The 23,104-nt window shown below is 55.1% G+C and overlaps 1 protein-coding gene across 6 annotated transcripts; it reads right to left on the bottom strand.

Annotated features, from left to right (window-relative positions):
- Positions 1-7,054: 7,054 nt before the first annotated feature.
- CELF3 (CUGBP Elav-like family member 3) lies at positions 7,055-22,057 on the bottom strand. 6 transcript variants are annotated; one of them, XM_037498417.2, is made up of 14 exons: positions 21,998-22,024; positions 21,122-21,227; positions 19,843-19,925; positions 14,869-14,917; positions 14,351-14,479; positions 14,031-14,110; positions 12,900-13,043; positions 12,616-12,757; positions 12,230-12,379; positions 11,795-11,860; positions 11,459-11,602; positions 11,044-11,187; positions 10,228-10,365; positions 7,657-8,511 (listed from the first exon to the last, which is right to left on the bottom strand). In XM_037498417.2, exons 4-13 carry the CDS (start codon positions 14,915-14,917, stop codon positions 10,238-10,240), a joined length of 1,176 nt encoding a protein of 391 aa, XP_037354314.1. In that variant the 5' UTR covers positions 19,843-19,925; positions 21,122-21,227; positions 21,998-22,024; the 3' UTR covers positions 7,657-8,511; positions 10,228-10,237. The 6 variants fall into 6 exon arrangements, with proteins under 6 accessions (XP_037354309.1, XP_037354311.1, XP_054547595.1 ...); XM_037498412.2 differs by having other exon boundaries at positions 7,055-8,511; positions 21,122-22,057; XM_037498414.2 differs by having other exon boundaries at positions 7,055-8,511; positions 14,351-14,476; positions 21,122-22,046.
- Between the last annotated feature and the right edge of the window lie 1,047 nt (positions 22,058-23,104).

The following is a 23,104-nucleotide window of genomic DNA, read 5'->3' as shown; positions in this document are numbered from 1 at the left end:
TGTATTGAGTGAAGATTCTGGCTCACGGGTTGCCATGGAGTCTGAGGAGCAAGGTGCATAGTTTATTTATCTTCCAAGAGGCTGCTGGATAGTAGAAAGAGGTGTGTTTCTAAAGGGCAGCAAGCTGCAGCTCTGCAGGGAGAGTCTAAAGACTGGTATGGTTTCTTGATTCCAAGACAGTTTTCCTGATCCATCTTTCTTCCACTCATGGCTTTCTAGCCGCCTTCCACATCTTCCTGCTTTCTGAGGGCCCCTTGTAAGCTCTCCCTCAAGTAAGCTAAATGGAGGGGAGTTGGGTTCAGGGGGTCGATGCCACAAGAACCCAAAACACTTCATGGTTATAATTTCCCATTTCCCTGCCTGTTTTGAAGCAGGGATCGTACCAGGGACCAGAGTTAAGGCTGATACCTTTAGGCACAAAGATTAGATTTAGGGGAAGGAAGAAATGCCCTGTGTATATAAACTTTCCCTACTCCATTCCTGACCAGTAGCCACTCATAACTATTACGTTCTCTGTGACTTCCTTAAACGAGCAGTGTTGGAGAGGAATGTTACTCGGGGTGGCTTGGAGTGGGTCAGGGTCTGTGCCAACCAAACCACAGCCCATCCAAGCCAGCTGAGGACCAGGAACGAGCAGCAGGAATATGCTTGATTTGGGTTAGATCTCAACTTTTAATTAAGAGGAGACTGAAGCAAAACCTTTGTGTGCCTCAAAAAGCTCCTCGTCTGACCTTGCAGTTTGCCCGAAGAGCCATATCCCAGGCTCAAGGGCCAGGGCTAATGGGCCAGGCCACAGTCTGAGCCCCTGGGCTTGAGAACAGTGGCATCTGGAATTCTAGCTACGTTCTGATGCCACTGAAGCATGTCTTTGGGCCTTCTTTTCTTTTTCCCTTCTCCGCTTTGTAAAGAAAAACCTCCATAGGGTGGTGTCTTTTGCTTTGTCTCACGGGAGACAACCACAGTAGGTTGTAGTGATTCCACTGAGCAGTGTTGGGTGATTTCAAGTTCCCTTTTTTTGTAACTTGTTTTTGCAGATTGTGGTGAGGCACTCTTCTTCCTCCCTCCCTCTCTCTCTTATCCTGACAGTCACTAGCCCCGGGGCGGGTGGGGTAATAGAGGACATCCCATCTTCCCTCCCTTTCTCCAAATCCAGGAGGAATCATAGAGTAGAAGATGTAAGAATGCTGAATATTTAAAGTTGAACAGTGATCCCTGATTTGAAGGCTTTGATACAGATGAGCTGCTTTTGGCTTAAATGGATAATGAGCCAGAGGACTGTAGAAAGATGCGTTGACTTCCCACTTCAAGATGCTGAAGAGGTTTTACACCAGCTTTATTCAAACTAAAAACAGCAGCAATTTGCCCCTGTACCCTCCTTGTGGGAGAGGAATAAACAAAACTCGTTGTCCGTACAGCTGCCCAAGTGCCGACCTCTGCATGTGACTACGGGGGTGAGGCTGCTCCCCCGTTCTGACATGGCTCTGGAGAGCATGAGGGCGACCTGGGTAGTCAGCCGCCTGGCAGAATCTGTTTAGGAACAGCCCCTTGTAGAGGCTGTACCAAAGTACCCTGCTGCACGGGAGGGGCAGGAGGGAGACCCGGAGGACAGCCTTCTCTTCCTCCCCAGCAGGCCTGCCATGGAGACAGGTCACTATGGCTGAGAGCCCCGTAGGTTCAAGTTTTTCTTTGCATGATGCAGTGTTAGTGTGACACTCCTTCCCCTGTGCTCTGCACTTCCTCTCCCTACTACCTTTCTCAGTCCTCGGTTCTGTCCAGGGAGGCTTCCTACCCAGTCTTTTGCAGTTTGTCTCTGAAAAACGGCCCCCCTCCCTGTGCTTTGCCCCAGCAGAGCCAGCAGGATCTTTCTGGTCTCCCTTTGTCCTCCCCTCCACACTGTTTCTATCCTCTTTGGTAAAAAAAAAAGCTGTTTTTTATGGATCTGGAGAAAATGCAGGCCCTGAGAAACCTGTCCCTGCAGAAAGGTTCCCTTGGGTCCTGCTTAGGGCTCTCTGCTCTTTATATTTTTATTCTCTCCATTTTTCTGCCCTCCCCTTGCCCTAGGCCTGAGCTCAGCACAGATGAGTGCTCAAGGCAGCTCATAGGCCTGGACAGAGCTCTCAGGGAGGAGTTAGGTAAATGTTCAGCATCTCCATGCCTGGCCCAGCTGGTTTCGTCCTTTAGTTACATACCAGTAGCTTTGGAGCTCCAAACCCAGTGCTCAGAGCAGCGCCGTGGGGTAGGGCACTGACAGGTGGTGACGCCTCTCTCTTCTGGCAGAATCTGCCAACTTAAAGGCCTGGCTCCCAGGAGACAGTTTCCTTAACGGGAAATCTCCAGAACTAGAGGGACCACTGTGCTCCCCCTTTTCTGCATCGTGCTCTCTGGCTGGATTGATTCAGCAGTGGAAACTGTGTAGTCCGTTGGGCCAGCACACTGCTAGCTAGGTTCCTTCACCAGGGTCATTGTGTCACGTAGCTTCCTTTGGGGGGGAGACTGGTACAGTTGAGCTCCTCAGCACAGAGGCAGTGGGTGTGCTGCTTTAGCCACCATCTTCCAATTCTATCTGCTGTCTTCCTCCTCTTCTAAACCTGAGCACATCATGCCGGGCCTCACTCATACCAGAACAACATCAGCTTACTCCTCAGCAATAATCCAGGGTGTGTAGGAAGCTGAGGGCTCCAAGGAAGAGCAGAATTGAAGAGGGGGTGATACGGGGTTGGAGGCACTTGGCCAACTGCTAAACTTGGACACCAGTTTTATATCATGCCCCCTTGTTAGGCCAATGAGCTGGGCTTCAGTTTTCCCCAGGCCATGCACACTTTTAATTTATTTGAGAGAAACTCTAATTGTATTTTCACTGCAGTATCTTGTATTTTTTATTTGTGATTTAAGAAATGTGAAGAGAAAATACACAGACACATAATGGCTAACAGTGTTTCTTTCATTCCTTGTTCTAGAGCTAACCACTCTAAAATTGTTTGGTAATGTCACTTAGTGTAATTAATTGTAACATATTCTTTTAAATAAATTGATTTATTGATGAAACTACTCTTTGGTTTCCTAGACTACAAATCCTTTGGGTTATGTGGGAAGAAGCAAAGAGGGACCTTTGAGATTTGAGTTAAAATGGTCAGTCTGAAAATGGAAAGGAATATCCCACCCGCTTTTTCCGTCACTTAGTGAGGCAGTCTTTTGAGAACAGGAGACGGAGAAGGGCAGGGAAAAGAGAAACTGGCAAGGCCCCTGGTAAAAAATTGTCTCCAGGTGCCTCCTCTAGAAAGTCCCCCTTCTCTCTCCGATCTCAGATTGCCCAGAACCATGTGACAAACCACTGGACCCTTCCTTCAGCCCCTCCTTTAGCCCTTGTGCAGAGAGCACCTGGCAGAGAGCCCTGGCACAGATCTGGTCCGCCACCCCAAGCAGCGTGGATATACTTCATTTTTCAAGTAACTCAGGAAGCTGTTCTGACTCAGGAGTCCGAGCTGACAGGTATATCTGACTCATGAATGCCCGCGCAGTGCTGGGTGTGGGCCCAAGATCAAGGTGGTCCTCTGCCTTGCTGTTGCTTTTACAGGGGAGTCTCAGGTGCCTGATTACCTGCTCTTAAGAGTCCTGGCTCCTCTCCGTGCTGGAGTTCATGGGCTGAATCTGCTCTGTAAAGCTGGGTGTTTGTGTAAAGTAGGATGGTTTTGAAGACTTTTATAATCCTTGACCCATATGCTTCTGCTCCTTGGTTGATAAGCAGCAGAGGAAGGGCTAGCTTACGTTTTGCTTGGCAGTTTGTGGAAAGATACTGTTCTAGGCCTCATTCACTAAACCATTAGCAGTGACTGGAATCTGGTGGGGAAAAAGTTTTTTTCTTGGACAAGGCAAGGATGTATAGAGGAGAAAGTAAATTCCAGAAGTTAAAATCAACAAATATTTATTGAACGTGTACTATCTGCAGAGTCTGGTAGGTACAAAGCAAAGAAACGTCTTTGTACTCCCGGACCCGTAGAGGAAGGAGAGACAGGCCAAGACGGGAGAAGCAGCAGCAGAAGTCACCTGTGCCGGAAACTAGAACAGGAGGACCACCTTTGGAAGAAAGCAGTTAAACTCCTTGTGAAAAAAGTAGTGTTTTAGGTGACCTGTTTAGGGCGGGCAGATTTCAACAAACTCCATTCAGCCAGTATGTGCCAGATACGGTAACTGGGGATTTGGGATTGAAAAGATGTGGGTGGGGAGCGGATCAGACCTGTTAGGATGAAAAGTCAATATATTTCATTAGAACTTAGGTTATGTATAGAAGTGAAATGGAAGCCAAGACTCTGAAGAGCATTAACGCCAGAGTGGAGCTCTACGTAAAAGAATTAGAGTTGTGTTTTTTTTAAGTCAGCTGCAGTTTAGAAAGATTAGGGTTTTGGGATACATACAGAAGGATCAATTAGGAGACTGCTATGGTTGGTTAATTATTGGAAGCAGTGATAATGAAAAGGAAAATGAGTATGAGAAAAATCATGGAAGTAAAACCTTTTATGATTTAGTAATTTTGAATGTGAGAGCAGGAAATGACTCATGTTTGGGCATCTGGAAAACAGAAATATGTAAGTGTTCAGATGGGGGCAGAAAATATTTTACTTTGGACCTATTATGATTTAGGCAAGGGTGAGAAATTTTTTTTTTAATTTTTTTTTCTTACGTCGTCATCCCCATGGTTCTGCCACTGTGTCACCTGTGAACATCCCCATATTCCCTTGTGCTCATCCCTCTAGTTTCACCCCTCCTGAAGGGAAATCCAAATCTAGGTGTCCAGCAGTCATTTTGAAATTGTTTGCTAAGCACCTAATTTCTGGGCACTATTCAGGGTGATGGGGATACAAAGGTAAACAAGGCAGAGTGGGCACTAAGGAACTAGCTATACATGAATTTGTAGAATTTATTTCTCTAACTGGCTTCTATGGGGAACAGGTCACAGGAGAGAAGGGGCGGAAGCCTGGACATTGATGAGTCGCTGCAGCCTCTGGTGGGTGACAGCAGTGGAGGCAGAGACATAAGATTGACCACCAACTTGAGAAAGAGTCAACAGGACTCTGCAGCTATACTGAACATGACGTGAAAGAAAGGGTGTGATCCAAACTTTGCCTTGAGTGCAAACATGGCAGTGCTGTTTTCTAATGAGGAAGACCAAGAGAGGACATTTTCAGGAGAGTCACGTTAGAGACTCTTGGCTGGGAGAAGATACAATGTCTTAAAGGGAAACCGCATTTTGGGGGAGCATGGAGAAGGCTGACTACTCAGTGAAATCCACTGTCAGAGGGAGAGAAGGAGAAACCTAGGACCAGGAGCTTGGGTCAGGCCAAGCTCTCAGATTTGGAGAAGAGAATGAAGCTTGGCCATGAGTGGGGAATTACAAATAGAAGCAGCCAAGGCTGAAAGCTTTCACAATTTTAGCATGAAAAGACAAAGGAAAGGAGAGGCTGTAGTCCTCAACCAATGGAAATGGAGATAACATGCGTTCATTCGTTTCAAAGCTCTAAAATACAGACTTGATGGGAATGCATTGAAAGAATTATCTAGGGCTCCTCTCCCTACCATATTCTCACCACCACAGCCCCCTTGGGGATGCTTTTCTAAATGTCTATTTACATTTTCATAACAAAGGCTTCTTCCAGTCCCTGCTATTAACCTGTCAGCTCCAACATCCTACCTTGAGAAGTTTCTTTCTTTCTTCTCTTTATGGTGCCTTTAACACCTGAACAGAAATTCGACTGTTTTAGAAGAAGCTGGTGCTGAGGTTCATCCGGCTTGGTCTGAAGTTAAGGGATCCTACTGATTTCCTATTTTATAACGGAGCCTTCTGCTCAGAAGAGATGTTAGTGAACTTCTTTTGCTAACAAACCCTCCTTCATGTACTTCCTACTCTATTGGAAGCCAATGTGATGGTGAGAAACCTATGTTTAGACAAGAAACAAGTTAGGAGCTTCCTTTTCTGTTTCCGATGGCTATGTGCGTTCTGCAGTGAAAGGCTTTGAAGAGTCCTAGCCCAAAAGTTGTTCGGTTTCCTCTAAACACCCTTCTGTCTCTCCTTCATCCCCATTATTCAGCCTCACTTACCTACTGCTTCTCTGGAGAAAATCTGGCTGCAACTTTGTGGGGAAGGGAACTGCAGCGGTAAGAGACAGCTTTGATGTTTGAGGGGCTGCCACACTGAGGGACTGCCTGAGAGCCGGGAAGATGTCAGGAAAGGAAACTTCCTAGTCCTGTTCCCTCCTAACCTCCCTGCCCCCAGACCCTGGAGAAGCCACCAGTAAGTCTGGGAGATGTCCTTTGGTCTAAAACTCAACTTCTGTATCTGTCCTGACTGGGGAAATGTTCCAAGGCCACAGTGAGACTGCTCAAGGGAAAACGCAGAGATGAAATACCCACTCTTGTCCTTATTTATACTTTCCCCACCCCACCCCCTGACTTGTAGCTGAGATTTCAGATGCGAGCTTGGCTAAGCATCCTGGCTGGCTTCTCTTTCGAGTAAGGTCCTATCCCTGATCTTCACCAACCCAAGACATTCTGCCCTGAAACGATATTCACAGATGCGTCTCCATACTACTTCACAAGTCGCTTCTCCTTTTAACTATTCTTAGTGTGAGACAGTTTAAGAGAAGGCAGTGGAAGTGGGGTTTTGGTGGTGCTCTGGAAGAACAATTCTGACCTGAGGCCAGACTGGGGCTGGAAGGTGGGCAAGTTTATCCAGTACTTAATCAGGGTAGGGTAGCAGGTATAACTGCCCAGAAGCAAATGACTCGTGCTATGAAGTCAAGGACAGCACCTGTGTGAGCCCCTGAACCCAGCCCTGAAGCAATCCACAGAAGAGGCTCTAGGACCCCAGGACTCCCCCTCTGCTGGAGGGGAGCTTCCCCTACAGCCTGCCTGATAATTCTTGGAATTTGACTGAAGTCAAAGGACAGGTAGTTGAGCCTGTGAGCAGAGGAGCACATCCGGCCTGACACACTGGCTTACCTGCAGCCCTCTCTTAGTGGCTTTTTGACTCTGGGGAAGTTAGTTAACTGCCAAAGCCCTCATTCCTCTGCCCCACAGGGTTGTTGGGAAGTTAAATGAGGAAAAATGCCCTAAGGGCCCAGAACAGAGTCGCATACAGAATTAAGTAACTAATAAATGCTGGCGTTACAGTTAGCTCCCAGGATCCCCACTGGCTGGATGTGGGGACCGCTCACCACATGGGTAAGGGCAAGGCTGAGGTCTGGAATGTGAGGCCACAATCCTCAGCTTCCAGAGGGATGGGGCTGGATGCTGGAGAGAAGCCTGCTGACCTGCTTTCGTCCCTCTGCCCAGCTCTGCAGAGCATTCCAGAATTAAACCCCAATGAAGGTGGAAGACTAGGATGCGTAGCGATGCGTCTGGACACTGCTGGGCCTGCTGGCGGTTTTCTCCCCGAAGCCTCACTCTGCTTACCTCCCTCCTCCTCCACCCAAGGTGCAGCCCCCTACCCTCCACCTTCCAAGACTCTTGTTGGTGCTTTTAAATTTTTTTCTTTATTTAGACAGAAAAGACCAACTCTTTAAAAGTAAAACGCAATAAATAAATAAGTTAAGCATAGAGAAGTGTCTGAAACTGACTCCCCAGTTGTCCCGTACCACTCCCACCCCCACCCCATTTCTTTTCCCTAAAACCTCTTCCTAAAGAAAAAGATCAGGTAATAAACCCCTTCAGCCCTCCCCACACCCCTCCTCCCAAATACCCAATTACCCCCCAAAGCAAAGGGAGAAATCAAGAGAGAAAAGATCCAAGGGCAACATTGTCTAAACTCCCAGAAGAGAGATGGCAGCGTCCGGGCCTGGCCGGCTGGATAACGCACGGGTGGTGGTATTTACAGGAGGAGACCAGCAGAGACTGTAAACATTTTTAGGGGTTCGGGGGAGGTCTTTTCCTCGTGAAAGGAGGAGGGTCTCTGTGGCTGACTGGCAGAGAGGCAGCCCTCAGGGCTCCCCCACACCCTCCTTAGAGGGGGCCCTCGGGGGAGGCAGTGAGTTTTAGGGCTGGGAGCCCAGGGTTCAGGGAGATCCTGCCTCTAGCTGAGGAGAGCAGGGAATGTGAGAACCAGCTTCTAAGAAACCCCGAGTGGGGAAGAGACTGGGGCAAGGGTGGGTGGGGAGGGTTGGGGAGGTCCCTGCTGCCCTCCTGGGGGTCCCCCTACACAGGTAAAACAGGCCCCCTATGGGGCCCGGGCAAGTGCGAAAGCTGGACTCAGAAGGCCCTTCAAGGAGCCCTAACAGAAGGCAGACACCCTGGCCCTCAAGCCTGTTCCTTGCTCCCTCACAAAGGCCAAAAGGGCACCTGGGAGGAAACAGGCCCTTCAGGAGAGGCAGGGTGATGGGAGTGGGGGTGTCCTGTGCCCCCAGGGCCATGAAGCAGCTTTGGCCCCACAGCCCAGTCAAGGCCCAGGGCACATGTGCAGAGAGGGCTGGGGCCAGTCGTGGGGAGAGGGGTGAAGTGCCCCTTCCTCTGGCGTCTCCAGACCTGCGAAGGAAGGAAACGGGTGAAGCTGTGGGGAGCCGCTGCCCACGCAGGTCCCGGGCTCCGGGTGGCTGATGAGGAGGACAGACTGGGGCTGTCTGAGGAAGGCGGGCCTCAGAAAGGCCTGGGTCCAAACAATCATCCGGCCCCCCAGCCATGGACAGAGGACCAGAGGACAGGGATGGAGGAGACCAGGAAAGGGGGGTGTGGATGATACAAGAGACCGAAGGGTATCAGGAAGGAAATTTTCACACAGCCCGTGAGAAAAACAGACTGAAGAAAAGGAGTCAGGGGCCAGAGGGGAGAGGCAAAGAAATGAGACACAGGCAGGCAGAGATCAGTGAGAGGAGAAGGGCGGTGGATGAGGGCAAACACCTGGAAAAGGAGCGAGGAGGGTCTGCGAAGGGGAAGGCAGAGAAGGTCAGGGAAGAGCCCTGGGCTGGGCTAAGGGCCCGAGTCTTATGGGGCGAGACCCCCAGCCCGCAGGGAGTGTTCTCATTCTTTTTAGAAAGGAACAAAGAAAGCAAGAGAGAAGTGCACAGAACACAGACCACAGTCACCAACCACTGTTGACCAAGCACATCCCGCGAGCTGCCCCCGGCCCTGACTCTGGGCTGGGGGGCGCTTCCCTCCACGGCCCCCTCCCCAAATAACAAACAATCGGCTCCAAAGACAACACGCTCGTTCCATGCAACTTACAGGGGCCCGGAGCAGGGGTCCGGGGATGGGGGCTTCGGCCGACAATGGACACGGGCCCTGGGCTGGGGGGCCCCCAGGGTGGGGGGAGTTAAGCAGCCAGGATTGGGGGGAAAGGGGAGAAACAGAAAATGTGGGTATTGTTCTTGGGTTGTGTTTTTTCAGGGGTTCGGTCCAAAGGAGATTAAACAACACAAAAGTCATCAAAGCCCACAGCTCTGTGGCCATGAGGTTGGAGTGATGCAGAAGATGGGGTGGAGAGGGGCCTGGTAAGTGAAATTTGTAGGCAATCCAGCATTTCAACCTCCTCCACCTGAACCAAAGCTGCTCCCGAGGGCCCAAGGGCCCGGAGCTCAGACTAGCCCCAGTCTGCGCTCGCCGCGTCCTGTGGGCCTGCGGCTGCACGTGCACCGTCGCCTGCGGCCCGGGCACCAGGACCTGATGTCCCCTCCTCGCAGGAGGACAGATATTCCAGGAGCCAGTGCTTCTAGGACCTCCAGCACCCTAAACCAGCCCCGTTATTCCCCAAACCCTACTCCCCTATTCCACTGCAACCCAAAGGAAAACCAGAAAGAGAGACACGCAGACACATGAACACTGACCAGACAAACAACCAAATACTGGGGAAGATCTGGGGACATAAAGAGATACAGAGTTAGCTCTGTGGGGCGGGGGGGGGGGGTGGGGGTGGGGGGGAGTGGTTGTGTCTGTGCGTGTATGCGTGCATGTGTGCGTGTGTGCGTGTGTGTGTGTGTGTGTGTGTGTGAGAGAGAGAGAAAAGAGAGAAGGGAGAGAGGGGAATGAGAGAGAAAGAGAGCGAGAGGAGGGAAGGGGAGGGGAGAGAAGGAATTGGATGACTGGAAACAGCAGAGGGAGCTGCTCCAGATTCCTGCCTCAAGTGCTGGAGTTGGGATGGGTGGACGCCCCTGAGAGTGGTGGAAGAGGGGCAGGGGAACCCTGAGTGAGGACCCTGGCTACAGGGTGCTGGGGCTGTAGTGGTCACAGGACGGGAGTAGGACCCACCTTGGGGCCCTCAGTAGGGCCGGTTGGCATCCTTAGGCCGCTTTAGCTGGACTTTGAGGCGCTTCATGCCAATCTGGAAACCATTCATGGCCTGGATGGCAGCCTGGGCACTGGCCGGATTGTCGAAACTCACAAAGCCTGAGGTGAGAAGGGCATAAGGCCCAGGCCAATCCCACCTCATCTCCTATGCTAAGGGTCAGGGACCGCTCTCTGGTTTCCCAGCAAACCCTACTTCCTCCAGGTATCCCAAATGCCTAGAAAACTGCCTGGCACATAGTAGGCATCCAGTAAGTACTTGTTGGTTGATGCGTTAATGAATCCAGTCAAGCCACTCATATGCACAGGCCATGCTTTCTGGCATTTTTTGTGGCCAGCCCTTTCCTCAGCCTCGATAGCTGGAAACTTGCCTTTTTAAAACACCACTTCCAGAACTAAATGATTTCTGAGCAGGGAGGATGAGACATTCGCTTTCTCCCTGAAGTACCACCTTTCAAACACATGAATACAACTAAACCCCCCCCCCCAGCCTACCTTTCAAAAACCACGCATCCCTAGTTCCTGAACCCACTTTCATGAAGCTAGAATTCAGCCAGTTTTTAAGGAGAAAAGATGAAATGTGGTCTCCTGGAGGAAGGCATGGGCCCGGCCAGATGCAGGGTGCGTTACAAACCATTCCTTAGGACTCTTGGACAATCTGAATTTCAAAAATGGGGCCCATTGTGACCCCACGTGCCTCCAAATGAATCAGACCTTGTTCTGAGTTGCAGTTTGGTAAAAATGGGCCTTATTTTATCTTCTGGTTCCTCACAGTCTTACCAAAACACTTGCTCTGATTGGTGGCCCGATCAACAAAGACTTTGGCTGAGATGACGTGGCCAAACGGGACAAACATCTGGAGGATCTCTGAGTCCGTGAACTCCTGGGGCAGGTGGTAGATGAAGATGTTGCAGCCGTCAGGGCCTGGGTGTTGACAGAGACAAAAGGAAGAGCTGGGTGCTGGGGAGGCCAACGTGAAGAGCAGGTGTCCTGTGCAGAGCAGGCCCCTGGAAGACCCTCCAATCCCAGCCCCCAACACACAGGCCAGGGTGCCGGCTGCCGCCTTCCCATTCCCTCTCACCCCCACACAGGGGGGCTGAGCTGGGCATGGAGTGGGGCACAGGGAGTTCCCAGCAGTGACAGGGACGCTCCTATTCCTAAAGACTCAGCTGGGAGGACCCTGCCCAGGGCACACCTTCCCGTTGCTGCTGCTGCTGCTGCTGTTGCTGCTGCTGCTGCTGTTGCTGCTGCTGAGGGGGAGGTGGGGGCTGCTGGGCGACCAAGGCAGGAGGTTGCGGGAACGCAGGTGCAACCAGGCTGTAGGCTGCTGGGTAAGCTGCTGGAGAGGGGAGAACAGCGAGCACTGATGGGGCTGCTGAGATTCCCTGCCCAGGCTCTCGGACCAGCCCTGGCTCCCCTCCCTAGCCCCGCCCATGGCTGGAAGGGGCTGAGCAGAGTGGGAGAAGCTGACTCACACCCTGGGTGCCCAGCCCCAGCATCCTACCTGGACAGTGCTGGGTGGGGCCCTCACCTGTGTAGTGCTGCATCCCAGCATAGGCCTGCTGCAGGGGGTCCACGGGGGCAGCGGGGCTCTGAGCTGGGGAGAACGGCACAGACCAACTGTGAGGGAGGGCTGGCATGCAGCTGGGAGCCCCAGCAGAGCCTCATCGGGGCACGGGGTGTGAAATGAGAGGTGAAAATGCACAGAGCAGGGGTAAGAGGGGAGCCTGGCATCAGCAAGATTTGAGTCTGTGCCCGGCTGTGCCACCCTGGACAAGTCACTCGCCTGTGAGCCTCAGCTTCCCTGGCTGAGAATGGGAAGGAGCACCCCTGCCCAGGATGACAGAGCAGGAGAAGCGCCTTATTACCGAAGCCTGGAGAGGGAAGATGTGTCATGGCTGCCCGAAATGGGAGTGGTATCTCGAATGGTTGCTGGGGTGAGGGGTGGGCAGGCAGAGAACCCCACCTGGGTAGGGATGAACCCCGTTGGGATACAGAGCATCAGGGGCAGGCTGCCCAGTGGGCTGGGTGGGCACCGGGCTGTAGCCGTTGACGCCCAGGGCAGCGGGGATTGCAGAGACGGGCGTGGCAGCGATGGCAGGAGGGGTGCTGGTTCCTGGGAAGGAGAAAGCAACAGAGACAGAGCGGAGAAGCAGACACACACACATGCAGAGAACCGGTCAGCAAGTCTGAGGGCAGAGGGAAGAAGCAGGCTACACTCTGACCCCGGTGCCCCGACCCCCCAGGACCCCAGGGCTGCTCTGAGCACTGCCCTTGCCCCACCCCCACCATGTGGTAGCTCTAGACCCGCCCCGTTCACCCCTTCCCCAGTCCAACCTGGCCTGGCCTTACCTGAGGACGGGGTGATGGGAGTGGCTATGAGGCCATTGGCATTGATGGCGGCCATGTGCTGCATCTGCACGGCAGCCATGGTGGCCATGGGACTGAGGTAGGCACTGTGAGCCGCTACCAGGGCCGCCTGCTGCTGCATCAGCTGGGGGGCAAGGGAAGAGGAGAGTGGGGCCGTGCCCTCAAACCCTGGCCCGGCTCCCCTCCCGACCTTGGGCCTCTGCATTGGGAGGGTGGGGGCAAGGCCCAGGGGGCAGGAGGAGAAGGGGGGTGGGGGGTGTGCTCACGGCCTGGGTGTAGGCGCTGTAGGCTCCGAACTGGAGGGCAATGGGGCTGAACATGCCCAGCTGGGTGGCCACCTGCTGCATCCGGCGGAGACCTCGCTCCTTCTCCGTGTCAGCAAACTTAACCACCAGGCTGGACGAGGCACCCTGGATAAGGAGCCCATATGCATCAGAGGGACAGAGCCAGGTCTCTCCTTCCCAGCATCCTCAGGCCCTGGCCCCTGTACCACCAGGCATGGCTTGGCCCCTTCGGGAGGGCAGCCACATTGCCCCTCCCTCCATCCCACCCTCCCCGTGCCCGGATGTGCAAGAGGCTAGAAAGTGTAGAGAAATGTAAAGGAGTGAGCTTGAAAAGGGAAGGCCAATGGGGATGCAAAAGGCACCCCTGGCTGCTTAGGGAGGACTGGGCACCAGAAATCATCACCGGGGGATCAGGTACTCAAAGGTTTGATCTCTGGCTGGTTTTGCCTAGTTGCTGCCCCACCCCTTATCCTGACTCCTCCCCCCACACCCCAGTTCTCACTCTGGAGGCAGCCTCAAATTTTAATACACGCCTGAGCCAACTACAAATCAACTTGGAACATCTGCAAGGACTGTAGAGTTCTAGAATGTAGATGCAGTTCTCCCTCCAATGCTGTTTCCTTTCCACCAAGTCCCTGCTCAGTGCGGCCCAGTGTCTGCGGGAACTCCCCTCCTTCAGAGCCAGCTTGTTGCACTTGAGAGGCTGCTGGCCAGGCAGCACTCCATGCGTGCGGGTGACCCTCTGCTAATGTGCAGGGCAGAAGAATAGATGGAGGGTCTGTGTGGTTTCTAAGCAGGCGTCCTGATGCCCCAGTGAGGGTGGGGGATACGAGAAGGTGGGAGATAAAGGACAGGCCTGAGGCCTGAGGGCCAGGGAAGGCAGGAGCAGAGGGAGAGGACATATGGGCTGAAAATGGGGGAGAGGGATAGGGGATAGAGGGAGGGAAATGTTACTTGAAATACAAGGCATCCCTAAGAGGTTTGATTCTTCTGACAGCAAATTCTTTTTTTAAATAAATTCAAAGAGCCAATAAGGAATGGCCTGGCCCTCTGAGCCAGGCTGCGGTGGGCCAGGCAGAGCTGGGAGGCCTAAGGCCAGGGGAGTGGGCTCACCGGCAGGGTCCGGCTGCTGTGAAGGGTGTTTATGGCCGCCTGGGCCTCGGCGTGGGTCTGGAACTTTACGAAGGCGCAGCCTAGAGGGTTCAGAAGGGAGGAGGAAAGGGTGGGAGCCTACCCTTGAGGGCTCCCAGTCTCCTTTGCCCAGGGAACTGATGGGGGAGGGAGAGAGACCTGAGAGCTCAGGTGCGGGAGGCGGCAGCAGTGGGGGCGGGGGTCAGAGAGGAGGAGTTTAAGTGCGGGGACTGGGTGCTGATGCCCAGGGGCTTCGCGGTGGGGCAGGGCTGCAGGGGTGGAGGGGCAGGGCAGCAGGCTACCTTTGCTGGTTCCATCAGGCCCCCGGAGCACAGTGCACTCGTCTATGGTCCCGAAAGGCTCGAACATCTTCCGAACATCCTCATCTGTCTGCTGCTTCCCTAGCATCCCCACAAAGAGCTTCCGGTCTTCTGGGGGTAGGTAGGGCACAGAAGGAGTATCTTAAGGGCCTCTGGCTGCTTACCCAGCCTGGTCCAGCAGACCGGCAGGAGCCCCGCCCCCTGGCCTCCAGCTCTTCCTGCAACTCCAGACACTCCCCTCACTGTGGGAACCAAGGGCTTTGGGGTGAAAGGAGTGGGGGTTGGAAGATGGGCTACCTTACTCCACCATGAACCTCGGTTTTGCCATCTCTACAACGTGTAGGATCACATCCCCTCTGGCCACCCCGCCTTCTTGGCCCACCTTGACTGGGAGCCCTTGGGATTCTCAGACTTCCTCAAGCAAGCTGCCCCTCAGCTACTCCAGGCCCCAGGCCTGCAGGCACAGGGAGAGGGACTGAGTCCAAAGGTACAGAACCTACCTCCTCGGCTCTCGCTGTCGGCTGGCTTGACCTGGATCGGCCTGTTCATCTAAAGGAGAGAAGAGACAGCAACTGTGGGGACCTCCTCCGAACACCCCAAGAGCCCTCCCCAGGCCAGGACCTGCAGGGAGGATAGAGGAGTGCCAGGCCCAGGCAGTCCCCGAACCCTCTGAGTTTCTGCTGGGGAGGGAGGGATGGGACCTGATCTTGTGAAGGGCTAGAGGCAGTGGAGGAAGGAGTTAGGGTGCATGCTCATGGGGCACACTCCAGGCTCAGATGGGGCCCCAAGACACTTGGTCAGGGACAGGCGCTGTTCTCCTTAGGGGGAGAATGGGGCCTGCCCACCGGCCCCGGATCCTGAGATAGAGCCCAATCCAGGGGCGACTGAACAAGAGCTGCCTCAATTCTACAGAGCAGAAGCAACAGAGGCCACCCCATCAGGAAGCCCTAGGGGAGACACCAGACCGCGGGAGACGCCACAAATGCCCCAACTTCCTTCTGACCCCTAGAGGTGTGTCTGCCTCTCCTTCTGCCCCCCTACACCCCTTGACCCCAGGGGGAAGGCACTCGGGCAGCACAAAGGGAGCAGATGCCCAGTCTCCGTGGCAACGAGAGAATACGCGCCATGGCAACCGCCCACTCAGCCTGATTTATCCGTCCCCGTCGCCCTGGCGACCGTGGTGACGTCATCACTCCTGCTCCACACACCCAAAGAAGGAGCGGGGAGGGGAGGGTGGGAACGGGGGACGGGGCATGGAGGGTTTGGTGGGGGCTGGGAGGTGGGGGAGGGGCCCCGGGAGCTCCAGATTCCGGAGGGAGGGACTGAGCGGGCCGCCCTGGGGCCGCGCTGCCCTTCCCCGCCCTCCCCCGCCACATCACACCCTCGCGCCTCCCTGGGAGACGGCGCCGAGGGAGGAGCCGCTGTCCCGCGCTCTGGGGAGCGCCTCCCTGGACCCGGAAGTCCTCCCGGGCGCGCCCCTCTCGCCTACTCCCGCCGCGGCTCCCTTTGTTCAGCCGCCTGTGGAAACGCGGGCGTCCCAGACCCGCTCGGGTCCGGCCTGGGGAGCGCCCCGGAGGGGGACTCCTGCAGGTTGATTTCCTGAGCTACGGTGCGCAGCTTCTCAGGAGAGGGGAGGGAGGGACGCCTGGGTGAACATACTCTGCTACTGAGAACTTTGGCCACTTATCTGAGGATGGGGAAGTCCTCGATCCTGTGACTGAAAAGAAGTAAAAGCCGTTCATCTCATCTGCCTTCTGACGTGGGATTAAAACTATCCTCAGGAGAGACACTAGGGGTCAGGACACCTGGGACACCCTGGCTGGGTGCGTGTAGAGAAATCACTTCTCTCCTCTGGGCCTCAACTTCCTCATCTGTAAAGTGGGATGGGGATAAATCAGGCCAGCTCTAATCTGGGTCGCCTCAGTTCTAGCTTTCTGGGGTCTCGAGACCTTGTGTGTCATCGTGTAACACAGAAGTGAGGAAATGACAACTGCCCCCAGCTCCTCCTCACACTGGACCCTCTTCCTAGGGTCGGTATGATTAGACTCTGCTGATGCAGTATTCCCAACCCTGGGTCAAGTCTAAGCCCCATCTCAAAGGACCCTCCTTTCCTATCTTTGCCTTCCCCCCAATCTCTGAATCTAAGAGCAGCTGGGGAGGGGGGACAGTAACCCTCATATAAATCCTGCAGCCCATCAGCCCCAGCTTTATCCTCCACCAATCTGGGATTATCCCATTCCAGGCTCAAATCTCCTCAGGACTCAGGCGTGTGCGTGTGTAGTAGCAAGGGTGGGGGTCAGATGTTCAGAACCCTTTCTTTCTCTCCTGTACTCCAGCCAAAGCAATCATCAAGTTCCCCACAGGCACCTCAGCAGTCCGCCCCCTCACAAGAGGTAGACTAGAACCAGGGGTGCAGCAATGGGGATTTCTTATGCTCAGCATTAACCCCTTCCCAACAGCCTCCAGGGGATTCGCTGTTCTAGTGGGATGGGGGACCAAGGATCCAGAGAGAATAGATGCTTTTCCCTCCCTGCACAGGCTCCAGGCACAAAAATAGCATATCAATAAATATCCACAGCTGATATAGATTCACACAAAGACACACAAGCGTGCAGACCACAGCACGGACCGCACAGACGGAAGGATCCCCCCACGCTCCCTCACAGCCAGCCTCCCTCTGTGGCCCCCAGTGCCATATCCCCAGCCTCCCCTTCTCAACCTGGCTCTTCCTGTGGGAAGCTCAGTCTTTGTTAGTTCAGTTTGGGCACACCTGCCCTCTCCCCTGAGTCCAGCTGGGCCCTGTTTACCTGGCAACCAGGCGCCAGGCGCCTCTCTTCCCTAGCTACCACCCACCAGGTGATAAGCTCTCCCGAGGGCCTCCCAAAGAAGAAGGGGCTATTTATACTCCAAGTGTCCCTGAGACCCCTCACCAACACAGTCACTTGTAAGGCCCATGTCCTTCTCACCAAATGCCAGACCCCACTGCCAGGAAATGCTCTTTAGCCCCACAAAATCTAATTCTCCTGGGGGCACAGGTCCCCTCCACACAGAAGTCCTCACTGTTGGCCAGAACCCACCTGCCCAGCAAGCTGACAGGAGGCCCATGTCCCCAGAGTGGGATTTAAGAGGGGAACAGTGAGCCATGGGGGTGTCCCTCACACGACTGCCTCCCGGCAGCCACGCCCTACTCTCAGGAAGAATCTACAGACCTAAGTCCCAGTCCTGCCTGGAAACTCTCAGAGGGGTGGAGGGGAAGGAAACGGGCCCCAGTCACAGCCCAGTCCCCCCCCACCCTGTCCCTCTGCCATGTAAGGCATCTCCCTCAGGTGGTGGCACCGCCTAGACTCTGAGTGACAAGGATGGGAAGGAAGAAGAAAGGGCGGAATGCCCCTAGCTAAAAAAGACGCTGATAGCAGGACATGGCAATTAGACAGAAGAATTTCCCACAGAGTTGACACACTCTGCACACACATACACGTGCACGCACAGACATGCACACTCAGTGGCTACCTGAGGAAGAACAATCTGCCAAAGGGAAGGCAGGTGGCAGGAGAAAAGACCTGGGGTACAAAGGGTCAGGCAGAGCTTGGTCACAGACATCTGTTCCCCTAGACTGCCCTGGTCTGTTCCCTTGAATCCTTCCCCACCTCCAAAAGGGAGTGGGGGGTCCACCTTGAAATGGTGGAAGCCTTCATTTTCTACTGGAGGCTCTGTTGGGCCTCTCTGGATTCTGTCCCTTGGGGCAAGGGCCGAAGTGGAAACTTGGGGCCATCTAGGAGCTCTGGGGCAGGGCTAGACAATCATTAACTGGGTGCCCTTCTCTCTCGCCTCCCCCCTAAGTCTTGTTTCCTCAGGAAGGGGAGGTGGCACCTTTCCGCAGCCAGGATGGAGTCCTGAGTGCACAGGCAGGTGGAGGGGGACAGACCCAAGATGGATAGCCCCATCTGGGGCTGCAGCCCCTGGGTCCCATGCCCCCAGCCCATCTCTCTCACCTAAGTCCCCACTCCAATCTCTTCTTCGCTCTACCTCAGGCCCCCCACCCCCGTCTTGTGGGGCTCTGAGCGATAGGGAGGCAACAGAAAAAGACAGAAACAGCAATGGAGATGAAAACTGTTGATTTTCAAGGGAACTCCATGGAGAAAAGGGAGGGGAGGAGGGTGGTGATGTGATGTGATGAGAAGCAGGCTTCCCAGGGAGGTGCGTGCCCACACCCTTGCCCCCACCAGCACCCCACCCGCTCCTGCACTCAACCACACGTGCACCTGGGATCCCTGGATGCTCACACAGGTGTGTGGCTCCTTCTCTCCGGGGCAAGGGCTGCTCTGGGCATCTTCCCGGGCTGGGATCAGATAGTGGGCCGGGGTGGGGGTGGGGGGATGCTGGCAGTAGCATTTACTTCCCGAGAGGACCACAGACCTCTGCAGGGTTCGAAGTCAGGAATGGTTGAAACAGTCCTAATTTTCCTAACCCCCACCCTCTTTCCCCAGTGTCTAATCTATTTCTCTCCCAGGAAGAGATGGAGCATCAGCCTCCTTGCCCAGCTCCCCGGAAGGGAAGGGGTTGGGGCTGTGACAGGTGTGTCTCCTGCACCCAGACCGTGCTCAGCAAATATTTGCTGATGGGAGGGATGGAGCCAGCTCTCTGGAAGTACTTCCTGGGGTTCGCAGTGTGGGAAAACAACAAGAAAAAGCAAGTAAAGAGAAAGGTAATGGCCCATCCTTTCCCCCTTGTTGGTGGGGTCGGGGGCAGTCTAAGAGTCTTTATCCCTAACCTTGGTTGCCATTCAGGCCTGCAAGGCTGGCTAAGAAGAGACAAAGAACTCTGACCCTGCAGGAAGGAGGCCTCCCCAGCCTCCCTGTGTGTGTTTGGTGGGGTCAGGTCTGATCCCCCACAGGGATGTCTGCCCCTGCCCTTGCTCAGCCCCAGTCTCACTCCCAGCCCAGGCCCCACCAGGCCCTGCCCCACCGATACCCAGTGGCCTCATTGCCCCACTCTTTCAGGGAGACACAGGGTGAGCCTGTTCAAGCTCAGAAGCCAGCCCCGAGATGCCAGTCCGACAGGCACCTGCTGCCCATCTCAGGCCACAGGAACCTCTCCTCCTCACAGCAAGACTTCCTCCCCAGAGTCCCAAGAGAGGTGCATTCTGCCCCATGCGGGTGTCCAAAGCATTATCCCCAGGCCCACAACCAGTCAGTTCTGCCCTCTAAGTGCTGCTCGATGGGCAGTTTGGAAAGCAGGGAATGGGGCTGCACCTGCTCCTTGCAAAGGCCACATTTACTCCGCTAGTCCTGTTTCCCTTCTCTCCAGGTGGGAAGAAATGCATCTACAGCAAGAAAGAGGGACACTAGAAGGAGAGAGGGACTTCCTGGTGAGGACAGGTGGAAAATATGCTCAGTGTCTCGGGAAGGTGGTGAGCCCCCTGCCCCTTTTAAGGCCCTTCTCAGCCCCCGGGCCTTGGAAAGGCCGGGACTCACCCCTGGAAGCGTCTTCTGTTCGTGCAGGGCGCTCTGGGCCTTCAGGGCTGAATCGCGGGCACAGTATGTCAGGAAGGCACATCCTAAGGAGGGCCGGGGGCAGAGAGAGACCGGGGTGGGGGTGAGTCCCCGGCCTCCCCTCCCTAAAAGGCTCCCCCCATAAGACTGAGGCCTGGGAAACTGTCCCTTCTTGCCCCCTTCTGCCTGCTGGGGTGGTTGGTGTCTGGGACAGGGTAGACATTCTGTCCCAGGGAGCCTGGGGCAGAGACCCAGGGACCAGGAGGCTTAAATGGAGGTGGTGATGGAGCAGGCGGAAGCTGGGGCTGTCGGGAGATGGGGCTTTGTGTGGGGGAGGAGAAGGGGCATGTGATCGCCAGGCAAGTGTGTAGTGTGGCTTTCTCTCCTCCTTAGCTGGTCTCCTTTCCCATTCTCCTCCACCTCCACTTTCCTCCATCTTGGTCATCATCATCCCACTCCTCTCACATTTTTTTTCTGTTTCCTCATCTCTCCCCAACTCCATGAGAGGCAGGTGGAGGGTGAAGTGGAATAGAGGTGAAGGAAAGGGAAGAGCAGTTAGCTGGCAGTCCCTGGGCTGATGGAGGGAGAGGCAGTGTGGTCCCTCCGGTCCCCCTCCCCTGACTCCCACCCAGAGCTTGGATCCTTCAAGTCCCGACCTGGCTCTGGCCCTGCTGAGCCTCAGCCCTGGTGCCTCCTCCCAATACCCCCAGATCTCTTAACTTTCCAAGTCCTCCACACTTCCCAGGCAGGTCTATACCAACCTCTGTCCTTCACATCCAGCTTCTCAGGCCCCTCTTCCTGGAGCTTCCCTGCCCAGTTCCAGTCCATTCTTTCTAGGTTAAGCCCCTGAGCCTGTTCCAACCCCCATCCTAATAGTATTCTAGGCTAGTAAGAGTCTCTTATACACACGCGTGCGTGCACACACACACACACACACACTCACCTGCCTAGCTCCTGGTCTCCCAAACCAGCGCTCTTATCCCTCCATGCTTCGTTGAGTTCATCCATGACACCCCTTCCTCATCTTGGGATCCGTGTCTCTGCAGATCCCTTGACAACTCTTCCCTCCTCAAAGAGGCCCTCCTTGTCCCTCCCTCTGGAACCCCCTGGCCCTCCTGGCTGAGCTCCTCATGCACACTCCCAGCTCCTGAACTCTTTTCCTTCTAGATTGACCCTTTCCGGCCACTCTGTCCTTCCAGCCTGGTCCCCCCCTTCTGCCCAGTCCACCCCTGGAGCCTCTCCAGCCTGGCCTGACCCTCACCCTTGTGCAGCCCGGTGTACTTGTCCTTGATGACCGTCAGCTCGAAGATCCGCCCGAACTGTTCGAAGATGGGCTTCAGGTCCTTTTCCTCCAGATGCCTCGGGATCTGCCCCACAAACAGCTTGATGGCATCCGGCTCCTTCATTGGGGCGGCCCAGGAGGAGGGGCCGTGGGGAGCAGGGAGAGGCCCAAAGGCCAGGGGGGAGCTGCCTAGCAAGTAGGCAAGCGGTGGGGGCCAGGGGCCCAGCCGGGGCTGGCTTTCCCTTTGGCCCCCAACCCCAGTGCTGAGTAGAAGGGGCAGCTCTTCACACAAAGGAGGCCCAGGGAGGGAGTTGAGGGCGAGGGGTCAGGGGTCTAGGCAGACACTGTCATGCCACCAGGGGGCATAGCCCAAACAACGATCTCCCTCCCAGAGATCTGGCAAATATCCCAGGATGGGGGTCACTGTGGCCAAAGCCTGGAGGGTTAGGGGGGTAGCAGAAGTGCTGGGAACTGGGATTTGAGATAAGAGCCAGAGGTGGAGAAAAGGGCTTGAGGAAGGCGATGGGAGAGGAGGCCGAGGGGTTAGGGGCCTGGTAGGGTTGCCAGCAGCGTCGGGCAGGGGAGGGTGGGGGGCACTCCTGATGTGGGGCAGGTGGAGCTCTCGTTGGCTTCCCCAGGAGGACACCTCCCCTGTGGCTGATCCTTCTGCTGGGTCCGAAGATCCCTGATGCCAGATGCTTGATCTCTGATGGCGGCAGGGCTCCGGGGGTCCCTTTGGCCCTGCCGCCCCCCTTCAGGTCCTCCCTTAGCCCCCCTCCCACCCCCACCCCAGTCCCCGGGCCTGGGCTGCTGCTGGCTGCTCCCGCCGCTGGGGCTGCCTGCTTTCCCGGTCACCTGGGTCCCGGAGCTCTGCTCTCCGGCCGTGCTCTCCTCAACAAAAACCTCCCCCCTCCACACCCCCCTCCCCACTCCCACCTCCTTTCCCCTGACATCAGTGATGTCAGTCTCAGGGGTGGAATACAAATTCTCTACCCTGGAGAGGGACGCACAATCCCGACAAGAGCCACGCCCTCTTTATCTCCTTCCTCCCCGACTCCCTTCCCGCCCCCAGAAGAGCAGCTGGTCCTGTTGATAATAACCCTTCCCCCATCTTACTCCTCAGTCAGGAGTTGGGCAAGGCACTAAGATGGAGAATTTATAGAGGAACCCTAAAGTGGGGTCCATTGTTCCGGGGGCTGGAGCTGTCCCCGGTGCTGGAAAAGAAGACCCACGAGAGGGGAGTTGGGGGGAGGAAGAGAGGGGAGCCAGGCATCTGGGGAGACCCAGAGTAGGGAGCCAAGGAAGGAAACCAGGAGAGAAAATGGCTTAGGCACAGTTGGGCAGGTTGCGGTGGGGGGAAGGAGGGAGGTGTCGCTGAGAGGGAAGCAGGTCACAGAGCCTGGGGGAAAAGGGCCAAAGTAACCCAGAGAGCAAAGAGGGAAGGGCGGGGCGGGGCAGGGGAGAGCGGGGCAGGATGAGTTCAGAGAGAAAACTGCGTTTTTCAGATAAGGAACCAAGGAAAACTGTGTCTTGCTGGCATTTGCCGACTCCCCCTTCTCGCCCTCTGGGGGGTTTGTGTGTATAAGTGTGTGGGCGGGGAGGCTGTGGTGACAGCGGGAGCTCTCACTTGTAAGTGCCTGGAAGACCAGGACACTGTTTAATTCAGCATTTACTGTTCACAGTGTCTAGCACAGTGTCTTACTCCTACATAGTAGGTGCTTAACAAATATTTCTCGAATAGAGAGTTGATGCAAAGAACCTCTGACAACAGTGAGTTCCTGAGTCCTACAGTGGAAACAACCACCGCTGTCAAGTTTCCCTCCAGGGCAAAGGAAACCCAATTACTCCTCCCTTTGCTTTCCACCACTTCCCCCATTGAGGGGTGGGGGAAACACATTGGGGGACTATTACTCCCCTAAACAACTTACATGTCTATAGATGATGGCTTTGCTGCATAAGCTC

The sequence above is a fragment of the Talpa occidentalis genome, unplaced genomic scaffold, assembly GCF_014898055.3.
Source record: "Talpa occidentalis isolate TD23 unplaced genomic scaffold, MPIMG_talOcc4v2.1 talOcc4.9, whole genome shotgun sequence".
Lineage (NCBI taxonomy): Eukaryota > Metazoa > Chordata > Mammalia > Eulipotyphla > Talpidae > Talpa > Talpa occidentalis.
Note: the sequence above shows the minus strand (reverse complement) of the source record. Positions and strands in the feature narration are given on the sequence as shown.

What these genes read in the sequence shown, in the direction of transcription:
- CELF3 (XM_037498412.2), bottom strand. Translation starts at nt 21,266, where the DNA reads ATGAAGGAGCCGGATGCCATCAAGCTGTTTGTGGGGCAGATCCCGAGG. An exon ending in GCCTGATGGAACCAGCAAAG is followed by an intron (nt 14,111 to 14,350) that starts GTAGCCTGCTGC and finishes TGAACCCTCTAG; the next exon opens with GCTGCGCCTTCGTAAAGTTC. An exon ending in GCAGCAGCAGCAACGGGAAG is followed by an intron (nt 11,188 to 11,458) that starts GTGTGCCCTGGG and finishes GTCAACACCCAG; the next exon opens with GCCCTGACGGCTGCAACATC.